Here is a 20,980-nt window from a genome sequence, read left to right as displayed (position 1 = left end):
GCAGAGTCTCAAGCCTCTAGCTTACAAGAATGTCCCCCATCCCCCCACACCCTGAAGTGGGAGTCCTTTCAATCATCCATGAGACTTTCAGCAATTTACTTAGCCATTTCAAGCTGTATAAATGGCAGGTTTTAAAAGACCCTGTAGGTTTTTTGGAGAATTAAATATGAATGCTCTTGTCTTTGATGCCCTGTATTCAGAAAGTGTTCATTAAATGCAATTTCTCAGCCAGACACACACACACACACACACACACACACCTTAGATCTCAGCACACGGGAAACAGAGGCAGGTGGATCTCTGAGTTCGAGGCCAGCCTGGTCTACAGAGTGAGTTCCATAACAACCAGGGCTGATACAGAGAAACCCTGTCTCAAAAACAAAAGAACAACAACAAAGCTACATAATGAAGAGATCTTCTCTTGAAACAAATAACAAAACAAACAAGCAGGACTCCCTCTCCCCCCTCAAAAAGAAAAACCTAGAATGCTATTTCTCTTTGCTTCCTTCTCTCTAAGAGTTTACGACCACGGCTCAGGTATCTGAGTGTGGTTTGTGTCTAATCCGGGGTCTGGGAGGAAGCCCCACTATTGGGACGTCTCCTTCACTAGGCATCGTGATTCACACCTAGGATCCCAGCACATGGAAGGCAGAAGCAGGACGACTGATGCCAGCCAAGGCTACAGAGTGAGATCCTGTCTCAAAACCCCCAAAATAATAACAACGAATACAATAAAATGCAATAAGCTTAAGAATTTAAAGGTGGCACCATCAGATGTCTAACTAAACCAGGTCCCTTCTAAGCATAAGGTTGGAGGGGCTGGAGAGAAGGTTCAGTAGAGAGTGTACAGAGGGTCTGAGTTCTGCTCCCAGCACCCACATCAAGTCGCTTACAAATGCCTGTGACTCCAGCCCCAAGGGATGCAACGCCCTCTTCTGGTCTTCGAGCGCATTGCACTCATATGCACATGTCCACACATACACATGAAAACTAAAAATTAAAGTTAAAAACCACTGAGAAATCTCTTTCACGCAACTGAAAAATAAATTTTTATTCATTTTTATGTGTATGGGTGTTTTGCCTGCATGTAAGTAAGTCTGTGCAACATGTATGTGCCTAGTGCCTGAGGAGGCCAGAAGAGGGCATCAGATCCCCTGGGACTGGAGTTACGGACAGCTGTGAGCTGCCAGGATTCGAACCTATGTCCTTTGGAAGATCAGCAAAAGGACTCTTAAGTGCTGAGCCATCTCTTCGTGGCCGCTCCTCCCATTTTTAGGCTTTGGCACTTTACTCTGCACAGGCGCCTGAAGTTACACAGTCCTGGCCCCTAACTCCCCGAGCTCTCAAAGGCCAGCGTAGATAATGCTCCCGTTCAGGAAAGGTGGGGACAGGCATATGACACAGGCTTGCTGGCGTGCAGTCAGGAGGGATGAGACACAACTTCCCTAGCTAGTATCCGCTGCCAGCCACGGGAGCACTAAATGCCCACCCGATGCTGGCTGGATGGCGGTGGGAAGATGAGGGTTGAGGGTCCGCGTATTTCGGGGAAAGCAGTGAGGACTTCGGCAGAGACTAAACCCAGTCCTGGGCCTCTCTTGCTAGCTGTGAGAATTAGTCGGAGCCTCAGTTCCCTCGTTTGTAGAAGGAAGAAGAAAATAGCACCAGAATCATCATAAGGCGGCCCAGCATCCCGACCGTCCCACTAGGTGCTAAAAATATTTGATTTCTCTTCTATTTGTGGGGGAGAGAAGGAAGCAGCTTTCTCCAAAAGAAGGGGACTCACGTGTCCCAGGTGCAGCCTCTCAGTCACCCAAGGTCTTTTGAGGGGTGTCGCGGGTGCGGGGAGGATCTCAATAAACCCCTGGTTTCTGCTTTTCTTAGGCAAATTAAGGTCAAGCAGCTCTGTGTGAAACAGAAGTCGGAGCCAGTGATGGAGAGCTGCCGTCGCCCCCTGGTGGTACTTTATGGTATCGGCCTGCTATTCTAACAGGAAAAATAATTTCTTGGTAATATTTTAACGCAACTTACTGAATATGCATTCTGCTAAGTAAGGCTACAAAGAGAAAGACACGACTTGTTACGGCTTGAAAATGAAGTGTCCACATAGACTCACGTATTTGAGCATTTAGTTCCAAGTTCGGCGGTGGCTTTTTTTTTTTTTTTTTTTTGGATTGTGGACCGAGGTAGGACACTGGGGTGGCCTTTGAAGATCCCGCTTCCTACCTAAGCACTCTGCTTCCTGAGTCAGTGAGATTAAGTTTCATCACAGCTCCTGCTGGTCGAATGGGCAGGTGTAAACAGCTTTGGGGAGTCGCTTTCTCCTTCAGCCTGTTGAGGCAGGATCTCGCTTGTCTCCACCGCGCTGTTATTTCAAGCTAGCAGCCCTTCAAGCTTCCAGCGGCTTCTCCTGTCTCTGCCTCCCATTTTTGTTGTGGGAGTGATGGGATTGCAGGCAGCCACTGCTCTGGCTTTCTGTGGGGTTCTGGGGATTGAACTCCAGTCACCAGGTTAGTGCGTTCTCACTGACTCATTTCCCTGGATCAGAAAAAAAGAATATTTTTAATCTATTGTCCTTTTTTAAAAAAAAATTATTTTAGGGCTGGAGAGATGGCTCAGAGGTTAAGAACACTGGCTGCTCTTCCAGAGATCCTGAGTTCAATTCTCAGCAACCACATGGTGGCTCACAACCATCTATGAGATCTGGTGCCCTCTTCTGGCGGGCAGGCATATATACATAATAAATTAATAAAAATTTTATTAAAAATGTATTTTACTATTTTGTGTGCATGGGTGTTTTGCCTGCATGCATGTCAGTGCACCATGTGTATGCCTGCTGCCTGAGGAGGCGGGACGCCTCCATGTGGAGGCTGGGAATCAAACCTGTGTCCTTTCCGAGAGCAAGTGCTCTTAACCACAGAGCTCTCGCCCAATTTTATTATTCTTTTTTTTTAAAGTTTGTACTATTTTATTTATTTATTATGTATACAATGTTCTGTCTGCATGTATGCCTGCCCACCAGAAGAGGGCACTAGGTCTCATAGATGGTTGTGAGCCACCATGTGGTTGCTGGGAATTGAACTCAGGACCTCTGGAAGAACAGCCAGTGCTCTTAACCTCTGAGCCATCTCTCCAGCCCCAATCTTATTATTCTTAATGTGTCTGAAATTCAAATTTACCCCAAGCCATTGTAGCAGTAGTACTTTGTCACACACAGGTGTATGCGATTCCTCAGGGCAGCAGGAGTAGGCCAGCAGGCCCTAGTCATCTCAAAGCTCAAGAAAAACTCAGCTGTCCAAAACTGTGGCTGGGAAATGGCAGTATAGGTTCTGACACTGAGACATGGATATCTACATGACTCCATCACATCTGGATGTTCCGAGGTTGCCCAAGGGAGCTCTTAGTGGCTTAGCTCTGCCCGACCGAAGCCAAAAGCTTTGTAACATCATTGAAGGTCCGTATTACCACTGATTTTCAATTTACTGACTGAGGATTCATTTTACTGGTCATCAAAGCCAGCAAATCTGAGTCAGCCATGAGGACTGTGTAGCCAGCCTTCTTATCTGAATCGGGAAGCACCTGTCCTTGCCATTCTTCACACCCACAACTCAGATGGCAGTCCGTCCCCTGACCCCCTCACCTGGCGCTGAGACACCTAGGGGAGCTCATTCAGGCGTAGGACTTTAAATGGCAGCTAGGTACGCATCATTTCCAAGTTACCTCTTTGCCCCAGCTTTTCCCTGTTTCTCTATACTCGCCTATCTAACAGCACACCTGAAGCCTTCCCACCTGGGGAATTAGCCTTGTTTCATTTCTGCTGGTGCGATAAAATAAATAGCCTGACAAACAGCAACTTAGGAGGTGAAAGGGTTTATTTTTAGCTCACAAGTCCAGATTAGGGCAAGGCAACAGGAACTTGAGGCAGCAGGAACTTAAGGCAGCGGGAACTTGAGGCAATGGGAACTAGAGACAGCGGGAACTCGAGGCAGCCAACAGTCTAGAGCGAAGAGAAATGAACTTATGCATGCCCATCTGCTGGCGCCCATTAGAATTTCTTCACTCATATGGTCCAAGCCCCTCTGCCTAGGGAATGGTACCATCCATCATGGGCTGGCTCTTCCCACACTCATTGCCTTCACTAAGACAACCCCCCCAGAGATTGGCCCACAGGCCCATCCAGTGTAGACGGTCCTTCACTGATACCCATCCCAGGTGATTCTAGGTAGCATCAAGCTGACGAATCATCATGGGGGTCCAGCTGGCATCTTAATCACGTTGCCTGACTAGAGCCTGATACTCTGCCCCCTCCTTACCATCTCTTCCTTATTCCTCTACTTTTTTAAATCATCTTTCAGGGCCTAAACCTCGAAGTTATTATCATAGCCTGCAATCTGTGGGCAGCTACTGTTAGTACCTTTAACACAACCGTGGTTCAACATTCCCCGCACCCCCAGGAACCTTGGTCCAAAGTCACTGCCATAAAGTGTAGACCAATTGTCTCCACGTTTATTTGATGTTTCCCCTTAAGAACACATTAGAGGGGCTGGAGAGATGGCTCACTGGTTAAGAGCACTTGTTGGTCTCCAGAGGACCAGAGTTCAATTCCCAGCAGCCACATCAGACAGCTCACAACTGTTCCAGGTCCAGGGGACCTGAAGCCTCTGGACTCCATAGGCACCTACATTCATGTGAACATGCCTAAACACAGATATAAATACCTACTCATGATTAAACATAATAAAAGAAATCTTTTAAAAGTAACATACAGAGAGGCTGAAGAAATGATTCAGAGGTTAAGAGCACTGGCTGCTCTTGCAGAGGTCCTAAGTTCAATTTCAGCAACCACATGGTGGCACACAGCCATCTATAATGGGATCTGGTGCCCTCTTCTGGCATGTAGACTTATATGCAGACTTATATCTTTAAACAAAATACACATAGAAAGATGTTGAATCTATATCCCCAACATATGTTCTGGTCCTGCCGCAGCCTGGATTCAGGTCCTGAGATGGGGAAGGGGTGTCGGTGCTAAGAAATGAACTGTCCAGCCACCAGATGAGTTTCACACAAGTGGATCGCCCTGAATAGCTCTAGTCGTCTTTATTTATCTGGAGAAACAAGCGTATTTTTCCACTAACAAACAAGTTTTTCTCATTTTTCAATGTTAACCTCCAGCAAAAATAAATATGTCAAGTATGTATTTTCCCAACTTTTACATCGAAACATCTTTAAATCACAAACAACACTTATCATTTTGCTAGCTTGGCCAAATACCGAGCCAGATCCTGTCTTTACAAAACTAAAGGAGATAAACATAGGCACCCATTTTCAAAACAATCCCATTGAAAGTATATTTATAGAAATAAAGGTGATCTTCCTATCAGAATCAGAACAGCTCCCACGGTCTGAAGTGACAGCTGCCATTCCCAGACAAGAAATCTGAGAAACATCAGCTCCCAAAGAATTTTAGGGGAAAATATTTGAGAAAAAAATGGGATTTCCAGGAATGATCACATCTGTCCCATGCATGATCGACAAAATGACATTAAAACCACCAAGAGAATCATCAACATTGCAAGAGAGAAGAGAGCATACAGGCCATGTGGTCACGGCAGTATTCTGCACCATTGTCCCCGAGGGCTGGGCCTCAACTGGAGACCCGTGGACAAGTACTCAAATACTGGTCTGAAACTAGGTCGCACGGCTCCCAACAATATGTACATTTAATCAGCAGGTTATGTGTATAGACTTAAAAATATTTATGTGTAGAAGTGTTTTCATACATGTATGTATACACACTTCATGCATGTCTGGTATCCACGGCAATCAGAAAAGGGCATCAGACTTCCTGGAATTGTAGTTATGGATGGTTGTGAGCTACCTACCAATGCATACTGGGAATGGACCCAGGTCTTCTGCAAGAGCAACAACTGATCTTTACCACGATTGCTCCAGCCCCACCTCCCACCTCTCTGAGACCCAACATAGTGTGGGTCTCACACTGTAGCCCTGGCTGGCCTAAAACTCACTATGTAGACCTAGTTAGCTTTGAACTCAGAGATCTGCCTGTCTCTGCCTCTTGAGTGCTGGAATTAAAAGCACAGTGCAACCATGCTCAGCTCTTTTCTATTAATACATATATAACGAAGTGTAAAATAAACTTAGAAACAATAATATAAATAAGTAGCAAGACGTTTTTACATGCCCAACTAATCATACTTTTTTGTTTTGTTTTTTGAGACAGGGTTTTTCTGTAACAGCTCTGGCTGTCCTGGAACTCACTCTGTAAATCAAGTTGGCCTTGAGCTCACAGAGATCCACCAGCCTCTGCCTCCCTAGTGCTGGGATTAAAGGCAAGCCACCATTGGCATTTTCATCTTTTTTTTTTTTTTTTTAAGACAGAGTTTTTGCAACACAGCTCAAGAACTCTGGATTCTCCTGTCTCAGACTTACTCTTAAGTGCTTCGATTATAAGAACATGCCAACATGCCCAGCTAATATTTCAAAGTACAACAAACATTTATGTTAAGGGCTATGGTTTTTTATCCTTATAAGAAAAACAATCTGTTCCAAAGGCCCTCACCCAGCATGGTGGTACACACTGTAATCCCTGTTTCAAATGCCTTCACTACACATGGTGGTACACACTGTAATCTGTGTTTCAAAGACCTCACCCAGCACGGCGGTACACACTGTAATCCCAACACTTGGAGGTCTGAGGCAGGAGGACCAGGGAGAGAGAGATACAGGCCAATCTGAGATGCATGTCAATGTCTTTTTTATTAAAAATAGAACAATGTTAACAAAAATTTAACAGTCTCAGTAATTCCAAATCTTATCTGGACAACTTAAATATAAGATTTGTTCAAGTTATCTTATTCTTTCTTCAAAATACGGTTGGCATTCTAGGAATGGTGTCATATTCATTATTTTTGTGTTGATTTGTGATTGCATTATTAACATTAATATGTGGCTTTATTACAGAAATTTTACAAGGCCATGTGCCCTCTTTTGGAAAGAAATTTTATGTTAATCAAATAATTCTAAATCCCCTTAATCTGGTACAACAAAAACTCATATGAGGGGCAGAAGAGACGGCTCAGTGGTGTAGAGCACTTGTTCTTGCTGAAGCTCGGAGTTCAATTCCCAGCACCCACATGGTGGCCCACAACCATCTGTAACTTCAGTTCCAGGGGATCCAACATCATATTCTGATCTCTGTCCACAGGCACGCACATGGTACCTATATATGATATCAAAACACTCATATATTTAAGATTTAAAAATAAATAAATAAAATAAGTAGTATCTAGTGGCCAGGGGTGAGGCTGAGAGAGAGCATTGTCAACAGGTACTTACCAGGCCCTGGGTTCCATCACCAGCAACCATTCCCCCAACATACATAAATTAAAAAGAAGAAAAAGAAACACCTATGGATGTTGGAGATGTTGGTACAGGTGCTTGGCTGTCCAGCATGCACAAAGCTGTGGATCTGATCCCCAATGCCCCATAAACAGGATTTAATAGGGGCATGCCTGCAATCCAGCACTGGGGAGGCGGGGTGATCAGAGAGGTTCAAGGTACATCACCGATTTGAGGCCTGTTTGGGATACAAGAGAAAGTCACAACAATCAAACAAACAACAAAAACAAGTTTAAAACAAAATGCCACAAAACACTAGCATCTATTGAATGGATGAGGGTTAAAATTTTTTTTTAAAGGCAGGTTCTGGGAATATAGACGTTCTGGTATAATTTTCATTTTTATTTATTTATTTATTTGTTTGTTTGTTTATTATGTATACAGTGTTCTGTATGTCTGCTGGCCAGAAGAGGGCACCAGATCTCGTTACAGATGGCTGTGAGCTACCTTGTGGTTGCTGGGAATTGAACTCAGGACCTCTGGAAGAGCAGTCAGTGCTCTTAACCTCTGAGCCATCTCTCGAGCCTGGTATATATATATATATATATTTTTTTTTGCACCCAAAGAACTGACTTAGGTACTCTTTGGTGTGTTGGTTGTTTCCTTAGTTTGTAAGACAGCCTCCCAGATGTTCTGCAGACTCTTCGTGGATCTCACTGCTTCTATTTTGACTCCTTTAGTGGTCTGTATATCGAATTCTGTCACTTCCTTTCCGGAAACCTTTCCCCTGCCTTCCTGTCCTTCACGGGATCCACATCCCTTCCACTGTACTCCCTGTTGCCCGGCTGGCCTGGAACCCTCGATCCTCCTACCTCCGCCTCCCGAGAGTGGAGATTATGAAATTCATCTTTATTGAAAAAAACTAAAGCCTCCGTCATCGGATTCTGTTCCCTAAAGACTTCAGAGTAGTCTAAAGAAAGTCTGACCCAAGCCACGCCAAACCCCTGCCCACACACCGCCCAGGCTCCGAGGTCCCAGGAAACAAGCCCCGCCTCCCACACGCACACGCCCCCGAAGTACCGCCTCTTTAAATTTTAAAACGAAGGCTCAGGCCAATGAGGACTGAGTTTCTCCCGGAATTCATCGCCCCGCCCACAGTCACATCCTCCACCAATCAAGCGGAGCTTTTCTACACTCCTTCCAGTTAGGGTTAAAAATGGGAGTGCTTACGTAACTTACTTTCAGCTCGCAGCCAATAAGAAGCAAGCTTGGGAACTAGCTCCTCCAATAGCGGCTGCTGTCGCGGAGCGCGGGAGGCTTCGGAGCCTTAGAGAAGCGGGCAATGGCGCTGGTTCACTGAGCAGAGTGCCTTGCCTCGGGGAGGGCAACGCGCGTCCGGGGCTGAGCCCGGTGGCGGCCGAAGATGGCCTGTGGTCACAAAGTGCTGCTGCTGGTGGACACCGCGGGCGAAGCCGCTCGCCACGGCCCGGCCCGGCGCGCCGCCCTGCGTCTCCTCACTTACCTAAGCTGCCGCTTCGGCCTGGCCCGGGTCCACTGGGCCTTCAAGTTCTTCGACTCCCAGGGGGCCCGGAGCCGACCCTCCCGCGTGTCTGACTTCCGCGAGCTGGGGAGCCGCTCCTGGGAAGACTTCGAGGAGGAGCTGGAGGCCAGGCTCGGGGATCGCGCTCCCGGCGCCCACCTGCCCGGCCCGACGCCCAGGGCCACCCACACGCACGGCGCCCTGATGGAGACGCTGCTAGACTATCAGTGGGATCGGCCGGAGATCACGTCTCCCACGAAGCCCATCCTGCGGAGCAGCGGCCGGAGACTGCTGGACGCCGACAGCGAGGCCCGGGAGGCCCAGGCCGCGCTCGGGGGCTTTGGAAACGCCGTCTTCCTCCTAGCTCCCTGTCCGCATTCGCAGAGGGAGCTGCTGCAGTTCGTGTCCGGGTGCGAGGCCCAGGCCCAACGCGTGCCGCTAACCTCCAGGCAGGTGATGGAGAAGGTGCTGCCCAAGAGGGTCCAGGAGGTCATGATCGCCCGAAATATAACCTTGTACTGGGTGGACACCACCGAGCGGTCCAAGGTAAGGTGAGAGCAGTCTCGGATCCGGGACTCTCCGCCAGCTAGAACTTGGCAGGCTCTGTAGAGGGCCATAGACCCAAAATGAACGGTGCATCATGACCCCGCGTCCCTTCCGAAGGAAACCCCTGCGGGTCCCAAAGAGGGACAGTTTTCTCCAACAAAATGAGTAGATTCTGGGTATTTACTAAGTACGAGTGTGAAAGAGCCTCTGTGCTTTGGTAGCTGTGTGCTTTCGCGTACTTAATTTTCCTGCACAGTACTTTGTTCCAGCATGTGGAAGTTTGGTTCGGCCAGGCCACGGATCTTTTTTCTTTTTTTGGTTTTTCCTAGACAGGGTTACTCTGTGTTGTCCTTGCTGCCCTGGAATTCACTCTGTGGTTCAGGCTGGCCACGAACTCGCAGAGATCCGCTGCCTCTGCCTCCCTAGTGCTTGCACCACCACCGCCCTGCTCAGGTCACAGATCTTGACTGCTTGTTTTGTCTTGTGCTGCCCCGTCTTCCTGCACCGCTAGCCCTCCTCCTTCTAAAGCTGTAGAAACCTGTCTTAACTTTTGTTGTTGGCTTGGTATGGTGGCCACCCAGCCCACACGTTTAATCCCAACACTCAGGAGGCAGAGAGAGGCAGGTGAATCTCTCTGAGTTCAAGGCTACCTGGTGAGCTGTGAGCTCCAGACAGCCTGGGCTACATAGAGAGAGACTCTGTCTCTAAAACAAACAAAACCAAAAACCTTTTGTGGTTGTGGCATGTAGAACTTTGTATATTCTGTTCCAGCTGGACACGTCTGTCATTTTCCATCTGTTCTAAAATACCACTTCAATGATGATGGCCTATGGGAAGCCGAGGCAGGATTGTCACAGCTAGCCAGGCTGCATAGAAAGATTTTTATCTCAAAAAAAGCAAGCAAACAAAAATCTCAACCTTGACCTCCTGGTCTCTTTCATATGTATATATGTAAAATTATAAGGTGAAAATATAAAGTTTAATTTTTATTTCTGTTACATTATTTATTAAAGATATGAATTAACAAGCCGCTAAAATAGAGTTTATACTCTTTATTTTTTTTTCTTCAAGACAGGGTTTCTGTGTAGCTTTGGAGCCTGTCCTGGAATTCATTCTGTAGACCAGGCTAGCCTTAATCTCACAGAGATCCGCCTGCCTCTGCCTCCTGAGTGCTGGGATTAAAGGTGTGCACCACCACCGCCCGGCCTAAAATAGAGTTTATTTTCTAGTGTGGAAGATGTGTTATGTTAACAGATGAGCAAATAAGTGATGATTTCAAAACTTGCTCCAAAGAAAAGAAGGGCTGGGTGAGGCCAGGCAGGTGGTTTCTGTGTTAGAGGTGTCCTTAGGGAAGAAGGCCTTTCCTAGCAGAATTGGACAGTGAATGAGGAAGACCATGAAAGCTTGGAAAGAACATTCCTAGACTTAGAGAAGAGTGTGAGCTGGGGATGAACTTTGTACATTACAAATAGAAAGACTAGGACCTGGGGATCCATGAAGCCCTGGGGAGAACAGAGAGTTGGGAAGGCGAAGTGCTGCTCCACCAGGCCTGGCTTGAGTCATGGGTTTTGTTTTGTTCAATGAGAAGATTTGGACAGTGATTTAAACAGGAGAAGAGCTTCCACTTCCTAGAATACACAGCTCTAAACCAGGAGCTGGTGAAATAGAAAGACTTGAGATGAGAAGTCAGCAATAATTAATCCAGAATGTTAAGATTTAGGGGGAAAAAATGGGAGGTAAATATGATCAAATACATTAAAAGAAATTCTCCAAGAATTAATCAAAATTGTTTGGCTTTATTTTACGTATGGGTGTTTTGTCTGCATGTATGTCTACAGGGGCCAGAAGATGGTGTCAGATACCTTAGAACTGTAGTTATAGGTAGTTGCCAGCTGCCATGTGGGTGCCAAGAAGTGGACCTGGTTCTAGAAAAGCAGCCAGTACTCTTAACTGCTGAGCCATCCCTCCAGGTCTAATGAAAATATTTTGTTAAATCTGGGTATAGTGGATCTCTGAGTTCAAGGCCAACCTGGTCTATGTAGTGAGTTTCAGGACTCACTAGAGCTACACAGTGAGGCCCTGTCTTGGAAAAAAAAAAAAAAAGCAAAAACAAATAAAAATTATGTTAAGTGTTAAGATGACTAAAGTTAGGAACACTGATTGCTCTTCCAGAGGATCTGTATTCAATTCCTGGTACCAACCTGGAGGCTTACACCTTTTTGTTTTTGTTTTTTTCTGAGCTAAGGTTGTCCTGGCTGTCTTGAAACCAAGCTGGCCTTGAACTCACAGATATCTGTCTGCCTCTGCTTCCCCAGTGCTGGGATTAAAGGCAGGTGCTAGGATTAAAGGCACACACCACCACTGCCCTGCTTTTTAATGTGCATTGGTGTTTTACCTGCCTTTATGTCTATGTGAAGGTATTGAATCCCCTGGAACTGGAGTTAACAGACAGTTGTGGCTTCTACCTGGGTCCTGGGTCTCTGGATGAGCAGCCAGTGCTCTTAACCACTGAGCCATCTCCTTGCTCCCTGTTTACAACCTTTTGTAACTCCACCTCCAGGGGATCTGACATCCTCTTTTGGCCTCTGAACGGCACCAGGCAAGCAAGTGTTGTATACATTCAAGAAAAACACCTATATACATATAATAATAAATTATAAATATATATCTATACACATATACATACACATGATAAATTTTATATATATATATTTAACACATGTAAATGAAAAGTGAACATGCTCTATTAAGCTTTGCCTTCATCTGCAAACAGCCCCACTCTACCTTTCCAAGCTGGTCTTGGCTGAAGCAGTTTCAATAGATTTGCTTCTATCCTTTTGGCAGAAAAAAAAGTCGTAACAGTGATATCTGAGCTAGTTTGCTTCCTTCCATATAGCAGTGAACTGCATGTATGATAACAGATTAATTGATGAATTAGTTGTTATTTGCTGTTACAACACTTATATGGTGTGCACAACTGAAAGAAAACTTTCAGAATATATTGTGGTTTTTGTTTTTAAAACGGAAACCGGTGTATAGCTCAGGTTGTCCTGGAATTCAGTCTTCCTGCTTTAGCCTCCCAAGTGCTGTGACGTTTAGTTGATCCATCAAAGTCCATGGAAGTGTCATTTTTACAAACATGAAGGTGGTTTCATTCTTGGACTGGTTGTGTTCTGTCTACATTTATGTCTGAATTACTTGTGCTCTTGGTGCCCTTGCAGTTCAGAAAAAGGTGTCAGATCCCCTGGAATTGGAGTTACAGATAGTTTAAGGTACCATGTGGCTGCTGGGAATTGAATCTGGGTCCTCTGGAAGAGCAACCCAGGACTGAAGAGTATTTGCTGCTCTCCCAAGAGGACCTGAGTTTGGTTCCCAGCACCCATGTTGGGCGGTTCATAACTGTATGTAGTGTTAGCTGGTCTTTGAGGACACCCACATACACTGCATATACTTATACAGATATATGCATATAAATAAAACATGAAAAGCACTAAAAAGAGGGCTACTTTAAGAAAACGAATCTTTTCTTTCTGTGTAGTAAATTCATTTGTGTTTCATGTGTGTAGGAGGGCAGTAGGCAATTTTGGGTGGTGTTGCTCAAGTGGAACTCAACCAAGTAGGTTAGCCAGCCAGTGTGCCCTAAAGATAAACACTCTATTCCTGGGTGCTAGGATTAAAAGCGTGTGTCACTGTGCTTGGCTTTTTAACCTGGGTTCTGGGGTTTGAATTCAAGTCCTTACACCTATAAGGCAAGCTCTTTATTGATAGTATCTCCCCGGTACTCTGTTTTCTTGAAGGAATGTTATGTGGTAATTATGACTGTGTGGTAATAGATGCTAACCATTATTTGTACTTGGTTCAACAGACACATTAATTGTATAATTTGACCCTTTAAAGTTGGTATCAACTTTTCCCCAATTTCCTCTAGTTTATTCATAAATGCTTAATTTACACTAACCTAAGCTCTTTGTCATGTTCATTTTAGTTGTGGGCCTCCCCAGACCACGTTGGGTACTGGACAGTTTGTGAACTGCTCCACCAAGGAGGAGGCACCATCTTGCCATCCGAAACCTGGAGCCTGGGTTTTACTAAAGTCAGGGAAATGGTACTGCAGAGTGGTGGCAAGCTGTCACATGAACCTCACCTCTCCCCGTGGATCTCAGCTCTGCCAATAGATGCCACTGTAAACTGCTTACTCTATAATTCTCCTGAGTATGAAGCCTCCTTTCCCCAGACTGCAGGGACATTGTTTCTCCCTGTTAAAGGTAAGCAAATAGCTTTTTAAAAGAATCTTATTTTTTTTTCCTCAAGGCATACTTCCAATTTCTGTAGCATTTCCTATAGCCAGTGCTCAATTTCACTGAAAGAATTTTAAAAATCCATAAGCAAAATAGACACCACAGGAAGACTGAATTGTAGTACGACTGCCAGTGCACGTGTGAAGAACTTTTCAGCCCTTCCAAAAAAGAAGGGTAATATTGTTCAGATACCCAAGCACACTGCCTTGTAGAAGAAACTGGTAAATTAGAGATCATATAAAAAGAGGATGATTACAGAAGAAATAAGTTACAAAATCCTCAAACAGTTCTTGTTACCAGGAAAAACCAACAGCCTCACAAATTTTTTCCCATATGATTTACTACATGGTGAAGCTCATTCTGAATATATCTGTATTCACATTCACAGGGAAATACTGCATAGAGATGGGTAATTTAAACTATGTTGTAATTATGTGCAGCTTAAGGACTTTTAGTGTTTTTTTTTTTTCTTGGTGGTTTTTTGTTTGTTTTTGAGGTAAGATCTCAAGCTGGTTTCAGACTTGCTAGCCTTGAACTGCTTGCTGGTCATACTGCCTCCACCTCCTCAATGGTGGGATTCTAGGTGTATGATTCAAGAGTTGGCCAGTTTAAAGAATTTTTAAGAGTATTTTTGGAGGCTGGAGAGAACACCTGCTTGGTTCCTAGCACCCACATGGTGGCTCACAACCATCTGTAACTCTAGTTTCAGGAGATGCAACATCCTCTTCTGACCTGAGGATACTAGGCACATGTATGTACATATACATACACATATATAAACACTCTAACACATAAATTTAAAAAAAATTTAAAGAGTACATTTGTTTAAGCAATTTACCATTCAGCCTTTAGAATTATGAAGATAATATATAATACAGTTTTTATAAGATTTTTTTTTTTCTGGGCTGAAGAGATGGCTCAGTGGTTAAGAGCATTGCCTGCTCTTCCAAAGGTCCTGAGTTCAATTCCCGGCATCCACCTGGTGGCTCACAACCATCTGTAAAGAGGTCTGGTGTCCTCTTCTGGCCTGCAGACATGCACACAGACAGAATATTGTATACATAATAAATAAATAAATATTTTAAAAAAAGATTTTTTTTTTCTATCTGGTACCTTGATATTGAACCTAGAGCCTACGTGCTAGGCAATTTTCTATCACTGAACCATATTCTGTTCTTACCAAAGTAGGGTTTTTTTTTCCTTCCAGTTCTGTTTTTGAGTCTTCTTTGAGACAGGACCTCAGTATGTAGCCCAGGCTGCCTAGGCCACTCTATCTTCCCCCTCAGGCACCTGGGTGCTGGGATTATGGACATTTACCACCACACTAGTCAGGGAGTCTTATTTTTTGTGATTGAGAAGTTCTGGTACCATACCCATGTGTACCTCCTCTGATTGCTTGTAGACCACAGACTGAGGGTTGAAGTGTGAATTGAGTGACATTACCCACTGTCTCAACTGGAAATCTGAGTCTTTTCATTCTTGCTATGAAATCTCTTTTAGAAACTATTCCATACATTAAAATTTTAATATTCTTTATTTCTACCAGGAAAAGAAATTCAAGAAACGTGGACAATCTCCCTAGAGCCCTTAGCCATGCATCAGAGACATTTCCAGAAGCCAATCCAAATATTTCTAACAGGCTCAGTGGCCCAGTGGTCTCTCTCAATGAGTAGCGAGTTAGGCACGGACAACTGGATGCTACAAAGTCCAGGGGCTCAAAGGCTGTTGTTTCAGGAGCTGGTAAGCAGGTTGACTGCTGAAGAATTCCATCTGGTAGGTGTCCTCCACACATCAGGGATTTTTGTCAATAGCACACTGGTGAGGTGAGACAAGCTTGTTCACAAAATGCCAAGGATCGCCTACCTGATACACTCTTACTGAAATTGGTGGTGTTTTTCAAATAATATTGTTTATACTGAAGCATAGCAAAAATGATGATTATTAGTGAAGAAACCATTTGTGAAGTTGCATATATTATGAATCCAATTAAGTTAAAGAACCTGAATTTACATAGGGAAAGGGTAGTTGACCCAATGAGTATTGAATGAGAATGAGATGATGGGTGGTTTCTCACTATTTATTAAATATTCTGTAATATACTTTGATTTTAATCTATTTAAGAAAAAGCTGTATAATGTAAAATTAAATATAAATATAAATAAATATAATAACTCAAACTTAGAACTGTCTTCTGAAAGGAACACAAATATATCCAACTTTGACTTTAAAATGGTGGCTTCTTTTGTTCCTTTTGCTTTGGTTTTTTAAGACAGAGTCTCACTTTGTAGCCCTTGCTGGCCTGGAACTCAACTTTGTAAACCAGACTGGCCTTGAAGTCAGAGATCTGCCTGCCCCTGCCCCTCCAGTGCTAGGATAAATGTTGTGTAGCACCACACCCAACTATGATGCCTATTTTGAAATTACTCTCAAATTCCTTATTTTTCTTTGCCTTTGTAATCTCAGGGAAATATCTTTATTCTGGATCCTGTGGTAAAAGATTCTAGAGGAAGATTCTAGATCTGTGGGAACTGTCCTAAGAGTTGCATGCTCCAGTGGAAAGAACACTTTATTGTGTTATTACTAATGTGATACAAAACTTGGTTGTACTAGGTAGACAAGCTTGGGGAGTCAGGCGTCTGGATTAGTTCTCAGCTCTACTGCTCAGATGTTGTGTTGGCTAAATCCTTCAGTGATTGTATTGCCTCACAGTGAAGTACTTTGTTCTGAAGTCAGGTGTACCTAGTAGCATTTTCTTACACCAACAAGTAACCTTGAACAAGGAGCTTTTTCCTAAGCTTCAATTCATCCTATAAAGTGGAAGTGATAATCATTAAATTAAGTGGTTGTAAGATTCGGCAAACGTGTAATGCATGTATATATAGCTGTGCTTGCTTTGGTTGCCACTTGAAGAAAGTGGGCCAGGAGTTCTTTATTCTATTTCCCAATTGAATAAATCTTGTTTTCCTGCTTCTAACTATTAAAATAAAGCAAATACAATTGGAAGGATGCAGAGACAATAAGCACATAGTAAATATTACTGGCACTGTAAACTTTTTCTTATAGGTTGAGATTTAGGGACTGTATAATTAGTAACTGTAAGTTCTCTTCTGCCACTGTTAGCCAACTATTGTTCTGTCTCCTAGTAGGCTACATTCTTTTAGGCATATTGACAATTAGCATTAGTCTCAACTAATTAGCATTTCTTTGCAGGTTGCCAGTGTGGATCCTGGTGAAGGCTGGCCCCCCATCACAGGAATTATTTCCCCATTCTCTGCCAATGCTATGATTCTCACAGTGTTCCGAGCCAAAGAAGATGAATTTCAAAGACATTTTCTCCAGACAGCTGCGGCTGAAGGTCCCCAGGAAAAGGCATCCCTTTTCTCAGATGTTGTAGATAGTGTACTAAATCAGGTTCATAATTTATCTGAAGATCCTGTTTCTTCTGGTAAGTTTTCCCACCAGTAATTAGCCTGGCATGAGGTGGTTTGCAGTCTCTTCCAGCCCTTTTCATCATGCATGTAGCGGAACCCTAGGATGTTATAAGACAGATAAAAAGCAAGCCCTATTATAAGCTATAGGCAGTTTAAGTTTCTAGTTTTAGAAATCCCGAAGGCCTTCAGTTGAAGGCTCTATAGAACACTTTGAAAGTCGTCATAAGATGAAGCCTGGCTTTTTTTTTTTTTTTTTTTTTTTGTTTTTCGAGACAGGGTTTCTCTAGCTTTGGTGCCCGTCCCAGAACTAGCTCTTGTAGACCAGGCTGGCCTCGAACTCCCAGAGATCCGCCTGCCTCTGCCTCCCAAGTGCTGGGATTAAAGGCATGCGCCATCACTGCCCGGCCCCTGGCTTTTTTTTTTTTTGAAGCTTGACTCTTACTATATAGTTTATGACTATACATGTAGATGCATAGGACATAAAAGTAGAAGGAGATTAAAAAAAACAGGAGGGACATGGGTAATAACAATGTACAAAAAGACAAAATACTCTTTTTTTTTTTTTTTTAAAGACAAAATATTCTATATTTCTCTCATGCGGGCCCTGTCTTTCTGTATACATACATATATATGTGACATGGAAGCTGGAGAGCTGTTTGAAGGTGGGAAGGGGAACAGCAGAATTGGGACAGGTTAGGAAAGGGTGATAAATATGAACAGGGTTCATTGATGCATAATAAAAGTCCCAATGAAAAAAATTTAAATGAATGAAAATACAGTGAAACCTATATTTTATACATTGAAAAATTAATTTTAAAGCTTGGGGTGGAGAAGACTGCATGAGGGCTGGAGAGATGGCTCATTGCTTAAGAGCACTGACTGCTGCCTGGAGACCTGCGTTCAATTCCCAGCTCCTACATACGGCTCACAACCATCTGTAATGAGATCATGGGTGCCTTCACAGCTGTCACAGGCACTTCACAAAGTGGTGCACAGACAAATAAAATTACAAAAAGAACTGTGAGGACTGTGGAGATGGCTCAGAGGGACTAAGAATGCTTGCTGCCCAGCCTGAGAATCTAAGTTTTATCTCTGGAACCCATGTATAGAAAGAAAGAACCAGCTCTACAAAGTTGTCTCCTGATCTCCATGTGCACATTGTTACACACACACACACGGTAATATAATTAATAGACAGCTTTTGTAAAAGGTGCACTATATTCATAAGTAAACTGCTGAGTGCATGTTTTTCATTCCATAAATAAGAGGTAAAGATGCTGCTATGGAAAGGAGTGAAAGGAAAGGTTGGGATTGGTGTTCTAGAGATATGGCCGAGTGGCAAGGAAAAGAATGTGGCTTGAAGGCAAGAGTGTGGGCTGGAAGAGGGCAGTGGATAGTACTGTGTTCTCCTATTGTGTTTATGTTAACTCACTCTAAATTCAGTTGTTGCTTTTTAGGTAGGATGATGTATTAGCATATTTGAAATAATACATATTAACCAAAGCAATGGATTGTTTTGTATCTGTGTCATTGTCTTATTTGTCAAGTATGTGTAGGCTATTTGTAAAGTCTTTAGAAACAGGTCAGAAAGCTATTTTAGAATACTGTAAAACAGCATTCTGAGTATTTTGCCAGAGTGTTCTAGCATGGCTCACTTTCGTGGAGTACGTAAGTTGGCGTGATGCCTTACTGTCCAGGCTCCCCACCATTCTCTATCCTGATGAGATCCTATTCATGAGGTCCTACTGAAGCTTGGTCTGGTGCTCCAAACACCCTCTAGCAGGCCTGTTCTAAGGGAACCTACTCTTCTATAACTCGGCGTCGCATCTTACTGTCTCAGAATTACCAACTTGATGCAATATGGTGGTTCTGGTCTGTGGTTTTAGACTGCTTTTATGTTAGTACATTATTTATTCTTGTACTAAAAGGCACTGTTAAAAGGAAGTAAATTTCTTAGTATAGAAAAATAGCACAATTTTAAAATGCATTTAGAGGAATATTTCAGAAATAAGATCAAAGGTTGTGAGAATAATAGGAGCAAAAAGCTTCAAATTGTGTTTGTATTCCCCACCCCCTCCCACCCTTATCGCAGACAAGATAGACCTGCAGGAGTCGATGATGCAGAATGGCGGTTGTTATTAACAATGAGCATTTACGTGCCCTTTGGAGAGAGGGAGTCAGTCCAGGGACAAAGAATTGAATTTTCTCCTTGGTTCTGATGTCTTCTGTTTCTGTCCTTTTAGCCCCCTGTGTTCCAGAGTGGGCCCAGCAGGAGCTTAGTCGCACCAGCCCCTGGAGTCCAGCTCTTATGGAAAAGTGGTTTCCTTTCTCTAACGTCAGTGGGGCCACTTCAGACTTGATGGAATCATTTTGGTAAAGCTTTATACATCTTTTTGAATATTGATTATTAAAGTCAATAGTCAGATGTGAACAGGCTTGTCATAAGGGAGCTTACCCTTAAATTAACTCAGTGTCATGTTTTACTATTGCAGATTTGTCAACTTGATGCAGTATGGTGGCTCTCTGCATTTTGCATGACTATATTATTTTCTTGTACTAAAAGGCACTTTTTAAATGAAGTAAATTTCTGAGAATAGAAAAATAGGATAATTTTTAAATGCATTTAGAGTAATATTTCAGTCAAATATAAATACATAGTATACAAACACATTTATCTCCTTTAATCACTGTTATATTGCTAGGAAGAGACACTGTGACCAAAGCAACTTATAAAAGAGGGATTTAATTAGGTGTTTGCTTTCAGTTTCAGAGGGCTAGTCCATGACTCTCATGGTGGGGAGTATGGCAACGGGCAGACAGACATGGTTTGGAGCAGTAGCTGAGAGCTTACATCTGATCGTTACATCTTGGAGGCAGGTCAAGAGAGAGATGAGACCTGGTGTGGGCTTTTAAAGCCCAGTCACGTGCCTTTTCCTACAAGGCTACCCCTCCTAATCCTTAATAGTCTACCAACTGAGGACCAAACAATCAAATGTGAGTGTGTCTATGAGGCCATTCTCATGTAAACACCACACTGTTTATCTATCTGTATAAATATATGGCAGCAGGAAACATTTAGAACTACGTATTAATGAAAGCAGAAATTAAGCAAACTTGAATTGCTGAGATGGTTCAGTAACTAAAGCTGCCAAGCCTGATGATTTGAGTTTCATCCTAAGAACCACATGGTGGAAGAAGGGGTAACTTCTGCAAGTTATCCTCTGACCTTTACATATGCACCATGGCACGTGTGTTTCTTCTGCTGCCTGTGACTCGATGTAGAGAGTCTTAGCTACCATGTCTGTCTATGTGCACCTTTATTCCTCATCGTGATAAAATGGACTAAACCTCTGAAACTGTAATCCAGCCCCAACAAAATGCTTTCTTTTAAAAGAGGTGCTATGGTCATAGTGTCTCTTCACAGCAATAGAACACTGACTAAGAAACATAGGCTTCACTGACTAAATTTCTAAAGAGAAATTTAAGAACCAGTTAATAAGAATCAAGTATAAGAAGGGATAAAGAATCAGTATTGCCAAGCGGTAGTGGTGCACGCCTTTAATCCAGCACTCAGGAGGCAGAGACCTGTGGATCTCTGAATGGATCAAGGCCAGCCTAGTCTATAAGAAACCCTGTCACAACAAAACAAAAAACAAACAAAATCTAAGATCAAAATAAAAGTTCCTCCTCCCATGACATGCAGATTTTCTGTAAAACTTTAGTACATGAGGCAGTGTGGCATTAGTGCACAAATAAACCAAAACAGAAGAGAACCTGGAAAGTGACTGCTATATGTGGCAGATAAC

General features: G+C 43.4%; 1 protein-coding gene across 1 annotated transcript in view; it reads left to right on the top strand.

The window, feature by feature from the left end:
- Window positions 1-8,711: 8,711 nt before the first annotated feature.
- The window catches only part of Ticrr (TOPBP1 interacting checkpoint and replication regulator), a 37,762-nt gene continuing 25,493 nt past the window's right edge, over window positions 8,712-20,980 (top strand). Inside the window, exons 1-5 of the mRNA XM_041656852.1 lie at window positions 8,712-9,445; window positions 13,431-13,710; window positions 15,290-15,516; window positions 16,954-17,188; window positions 19,418-19,547. Coding sequence (XP_041512786.1) covers window positions 8,783-9,445; window positions 13,431-13,710; window positions 15,290-15,516; window positions 16,954-17,188; window positions 19,418-19,547 — 1,535 coding nt within the window. The 5' untranslated portion in view covers window positions 8,712-8,782. The remainder of the gene's footprint in view (window positions 9,446-13,430; window positions 13,711-15,289; window positions 15,517-16,953; window positions 17,189-19,417; window positions 19,548-20,980) is intronic.

This window comes from Microtus oregoni, unplaced genomic scaffold (assembly GCF_018167655.1).
Source record: "Microtus oregoni isolate MIOR12 unplaced genomic scaffold, Mior012 000000F_ref0000247, whole genome shotgun sequence".
Taxonomy (NCBI): Eukaryota; Metazoa; Chordata; class Mammalia; order Rodentia; family Cricetidae; genus Microtus; species Microtus oregoni.
Note: the sequence above shows the minus strand (reverse complement) of the source record. Positions and strands in the feature narration are given on the sequence as shown.